At 37.9% G+C, this 5,816-nt stretch overlaps 1 protein-coding gene across 1 annotated transcript; it reads left to right on the forward strand.

Annotated features, from left to right (window-relative positions):
- Positions 1-3,036: 3,036 nt before the first annotated feature.
- Positions 3,037-3,504, forward strand: LOC138358188 (uncharacterized). Its single transcript, XM_069315691.1, has one exon. It carries the CDS (start codon positions 3,037-3,039, stop codon positions 3,502-3,504), a length of 468 nt encoding a protein of 155 aa, XP_069171792.1.
- Positions 3,505-5,816: the final 2,312 nt, after the last annotated feature.

Consider the following 5,816-nt stretch of genomic DNA (forward strand, 5'->3'; position numbering starts at 1 on the left):
ACGAAATGTAACAAATCATGTCTGAACTGGCAATGTATGAGGATGATACTCAAGCAAAGTTAAGTCCTATACAACACCTTGTAACTCTTCGTAAGGCAACACCTAGAATAATAGTGTCTCAATCCAGTTCAACACAGTAACCAACTTTTGCTGGACTAGACGAAGAAAACTGGGACACCTTTTGGATGTCTTTTAACACTCATGGTTATTCTAAGGCAACCATACCAGAGGTGACAAAGTTCACATACCTTCAAAGCCTTATCAAAGGGGAGGCCAAGAAGGTCATAGCTAATCTGTCCCTTGATGACGACACTTATGATATAGCTATATAGATGTTGAAAGTCAATTACTACACTAAACAAATAGTATAGCTAATTATTTCTATCAATTGGTCGATTTAACCTCACTTACCAACTGAACAGACTCCCTTCAAGACTTCATGTTAGAGTTGGAGTCGCTTGTGAGAGCCCTTAACACCAAAGTAGATGTGCAAGCTTCCAAATGGTCACTAAAGTTGAGCATCCAGAGGAAGCTCCCTTGAGATTTTTTTAGCTGAAATCTCATCTCACTATAAGACAGACACCCTATCCATAGATGAAATCTTCCAGGGATTGAGAATGACAGTCAATAGAATGAAAGCTCACAACAAAATTCAATCTGATACTGAAAAGTCATACACTGACAAATCAGGGAGACTGGCGAGTATGACAAGTAATCCAAATAAATCTAAATCTACCATCTCCAGTCCAAGGTGGAAGAAAGGCCGTGTGTGCACATATGCAGCGAGTTCCTCAAAACCTTTTATTTGTTTATTTGCATAGACCAAAATAAACGGTTGTGAATCCCAAAGGTGCTGTAGACTGGAGAACGTGTGTGCTCTGCCAAGGACATTTAATATATCACTGCCCAAATTTCCCTGATCATACTACAAGGGGTAAAGCGACTCAAGGAGTTGTACAAACGCACAAGGTGCCTACGATCACATGACTCCTGTACCTGTGCAGTCCAACTAAGCATCTACAATAGGTGCAATAAGGGCCAACACCAGACTGCATTGTGTGGAGACAAAATCAAAGTTCTCCAAGGCCAAGGTGGAGGAAGAGACTTCTACCTCCATGCAGTACTGTAAATTATGACAGGATATAGGTGTCCTATCCACAAAGTTAAGCAATGACTTAACTTTACTCACTACCCAATTCATCTACAAAAACAAAAGGACCAAGGTCAACACCATATTATATTTATTTCAGGGGACAGGAAGCCAGATTGTATTCATTCACATTAGGCTTTTATCATGTTCCCTCCCCCTCCCCCTCTCCAGGGCGAATTACTGACCCCGTCCAGGATGCTACCCCCACAACAAGCGTAGTGACTCCTGAGTACCTACTGGCTGCTAGGTGAACTACTTATTAAATAAAAGGAAATATCCTCAACCATTTCTGTCACCAGGGATTCAAACTTAGAAGTCTCTATTGATACAGTCCCCCAAAGTAATTCGTAATTTTGTCACAGTCAACGAAATTCTACCTCACCTATGCTTATGGTCTAGGGGACAACAACAAAAAATCTACAATAAAAGGGAATTAGGATGGCTGATAACAAAATTACGTTTGATCACCTCATCAATATTGGAATATTTGTAGGAGCAGACTATTACCAGATATTCATCACTGGAAGTACAAAACAGCAGGGAATAAACTTGTTTTTGACTGCAGGAGGCAATTTGCTCACTGGCCCAGTATTGAGTCTGAAGAAAACCCCACCTGTAGACAACAAACAAGTTAACTCAGTGATGTTTGTGTGACTAGGAGAAGAACCATCATCACTTAAATTCAGTGACATGTCTGAAGATGAAATTGATCCTCCTGTACATAAGTTGTGGGATCTTGCAACTTTAGGCATAGTCTCTAAATAACCTAGTCCAAAGGATTCCTGGACATACAAACAATACCTGGACTCAGCGGTCTACAAAGATAATCAAAACTTGGACACGCTACCAGGAAGCTGATTCATCCTCAGCTTCCAGTAAATCATTGCATGGCACAAAACCAATTAAGGTCTCAGGTGTAGAATGAATAATCTGAGAACCTGAATTTATACCATGACATAATACAACAGAAGCTCAATAATAATTTAATTGAAGTTGTAACCAATGCTGACCCTAAGGAGGGACACTATTTGCCACACCACAAAGTACTGAAAGACACAGTTACTACACCTATCAGGATAGTGTTTAACTGCAGTGCTAGCGCCAAACAGAATAGTGTCTCGTTGAATGACTGCCTTCAAACTGGCTCTTGTCTATCATAAAGACTGTAAAACTTGCTATTAAGGTTCCGCTTAATAACTTAAGTATACACAGCCGACAAAAGTAAGGCATTCCTGAGGGAAGGTCTCTAAGAGAAAGGCAAAAATTACACAAAGGTCCTATGGATAAAGGATCCTAATGATCCTAACAGTGAAATGATCACTACGGGTTTGCCTCAGATTTTGTTTGGTGCCACATCTTCACCGTTTCTGCTTCAAGCAACCTTAGTTAAGCATTTAAAGATGTCTAATAGCTCAAATAAAACTGAAATTAGCAACAACATGTATATAGACAACTTCCAAGGAACCACCAGCAGTAAGAAAGAACAGCTAAATATATCATGAGGCCAATCGAAAGTTATTGAGAGCAAATATGCCCCACCAGTCATGATCCTCTAATAATTACAACTTAAATCAATTGATCGAATCAGAATTTCCTGATTACTTGGCACTCCAGAAGATGAATATACTATAGGTGTCAAATGGGAAACAACTTCTAATCAGTATACCATCAAAACAAGGAAACCAGATACCACCAATATAGCAATGAGAAAGATATTATTGTAAGTAAGCAAGGCTTTCGACTCCTTGGGACTATTAAATCCCATATTAATTAAAGGAAAGTTGATCATGCAAGAATGCTGGCTGGAGAAGATAGGCCGTGAATGATTCGCTAATACCTGCCCTCAGGAAAAATGACAACACTTAGTAAAGGATTTATGTATCCTAATGTGTATCAAGTTTCCACGAAACACGTCGAATGCACAGGCAAATTCGCTCATTAAGCTATATGTAGCCTATTTAGTGGCAGATGAACTGGCAAATCTGCTCACCTCAAAGGCTAGGGTGGCACCGTTGAAGAGACGGTCATTGCCACAACTAGAATTAACTGTCCAGCTGTTAAGAGTAAGGCTGGGTCATTATCTGACCAAAACCCTAAGTAATATAAATTTTGAAGAAAGAGTGGTATGGTCAGATAATGAGATAGTTCTTCAGTGGGTGAAAAACAACAATAGTAAAACTCCTTATGTGAGCAATCGTGTCAAGGAGATAAGAGAGTTGTCAACTAGATACAAACTCAGATATGTACCCACAAAGGAGAATCCCACTGACTATTTTTCCAGAGGCCTGACTTTAAGGCAATTAGCCAAAGCCGAGATGTGGTTAATGGACCTCAGTGGCAAGTCAGTGGCCTAAACATAATCCACAAGTCATTGTATCACAAATCACGTTTAGAATGAGCCTGATAAAAACTGTTAATGATCTGGGTCTCTGAATTGACCCAGAAAACTGTTATTGTTTCCCACCCACTAAAGAACTCGCTCATTATCTGACCACACCACTGTTTTTTCAAAGTAAAGGTTAATTAATGTTTTGATCAGGTAATGAGCCAATCTTACGCCTACCAGTAGGGCGGTTAATTCTAAATGTGGCAATAACCATTTCCTTAAACCTTAACCTGTGCAAAACGTCATATGTGTGACAATGAAGGGGGGGTTTAAGCTCAAAACATATTCGAATTATGTAAAAATTACTGAAAAACTTAAAACAAATCTCCGATTTATTGGCTTCAGCTTCATGAAACCTTCATCAAAATACTTTCAGAAATTGATTTTAGACGAATATTTATGAAAAAGAACGTTTTGTTGATAAAGAGAACAGCTCCTATTAACTGGAACTGATGGATAATGCAATTATAAAGAGATGAAGGAACCTGTCTGACGCACAAAGAAGAAGAATAGTAATAAGAAGTGTCCACAAAGTGGATATACAGCTGGTGCATTTATAGCATTGGTGAGTAATATATAATAACACATATAATAATGAGTAATTATGTTATTATGCTCTATTTTACTATATTTCATATAAATACCTTGTCCAATGTTATTATCAGTTACTTTCAACAATGTAAAAAAAAAAAAATTACCTATAGGTAAAGGTAAACCTATACTTTTAAAGCTTCTCCTTTAAGTTTACACTGAAAATATATAAATTTGATGGTTTTAGGTAGAGTGGCTTTAGAGTACACTGAGTCAACAAATTTATTCCTGAAGTTATCCTAACTTTTATTCTCAGTTCCAGAGAATGTAGGAAAACTGATGGAATGCAGCTTGACTTCTAGTTATGCTGTATTAGAGGAAGCTTTGGCTGTTGCCTTACACTGGTTAATTATTTTAGCGAAAACATACAACCTGGTCTGTATATAATCCTCTTACAGTGCCAGATCAGTTATAATATCGTCTAATACAATATCAGATAAATTGGTGTTGGCAGGATCGACCAAATACATTTCTATCTGGCATTTGACTTGCTCAAACTTACTTGTGGCTATGTGAAAGTATCTTTCCAGTTCAACATATTCGACTGGTGATTGCTGGGACAGATCTTGACATTTATTAATCTGTATGGTCAAGTGATCTTTGAGACCCATGAGGGGTCCTTTTCAGTTTTTTCTAGTTTAGCCATTCTGGCTGTTTAAGCCTTGTAGGGTTTATGCTTTGGTAGTAGCCTAGGGTTATATTTTCAGTCATTAGGCTACGATATCCTACTTCTTTGGAATTTAGCAAATAAATGATAGACATATATACACAAATGATTTGAGTGATAATCAGTGTCAGGACCCATGAGGGGTCCTTTTCAGTTTTTCTAGTTTAGCCATTCTGGCTGTTTAAGCCTTGTAGGGTTTATGCTTTGGTAGTAGCCTAAGGTTTTATTTTCAGTCATTAGGCTACGATATCCTACTTCCTTGGAATTTAGCAAATAAATGATAGACATATATACACAAATGATTTGAGTGATAATCAGTGTCACTATAGGTAATACCTAAAGCTAGCTCATCATTATTGCTGTTGGTTGGATAGCAACACTTCTTAAAACTCAGAGGTGAAACAATTACATGAAATAAAATACATAGTAAGATAATTCAGGTAAATTAAATATATTTTTGCAAAACAACTTGAGATGTTAATTACCAACGTAGGGGTTATCTTGAAATGATTTTGGCGCTTAGTGTCCCTGCGGCCCAGTCTTCGATCAGGCCTTCTTTTTTATACACACCCCCAGGAAGCAACCCATAAACTCCCATGTACCTATTTACTGCTAGGTAACATGAGCATCAGGGTGAAAAACTCATTTGTTTCTGCCTCTACCCGAGGATCGAACCCGGAATCTTAGGACTACAAATCCGAAGCTCTGTGAACTCAGCTATCAGGCCCACTGCACAATATTTAAATACTTGCTAGGCTGTACAATATATTATTCAACAATAGACAATTGTGATATCCTACTCCTACACCAAGTTAGCACAATTAATTAGATTAATCTAGATGGATCATTATTCAGTTCAGCACTAGCCTAATTTGGTCCCATCCCACATAAGGGTCGGCAAATTAATGAAGTGGTACAATTAGGTGCAGAAATAAAATGGTGCAATATTTAATTTGGGTTATTTATTTTATATGTTGAATGTTTCTCTCAGTGCTTAAGAGAGATATGTACACACTTATGAG

The sequence above is a fragment of the Procambarus clarkii genome, chromosome 82 (genome assembly GCF_040958095.1).
Source record: "Procambarus clarkii isolate CNS0578487 chromosome 82, FALCON_Pclarkii_2.0, whole genome shotgun sequence".
Taxonomy (NCBI): domain Eukaryota; kingdom Metazoa; phylum Arthropoda; class Malacostraca; order Decapoda; family Cambaridae; genus Procambarus; species Procambarus clarkii.

Coding starts and splice junctions, on each gene's coding strand:
- LOC138358188 (XM_069315691.1), top strand. CDS start 3,037: ATGTGTATCAAGTTTCCACGAAACACGTCGAATGCACAGGCAAATTCG.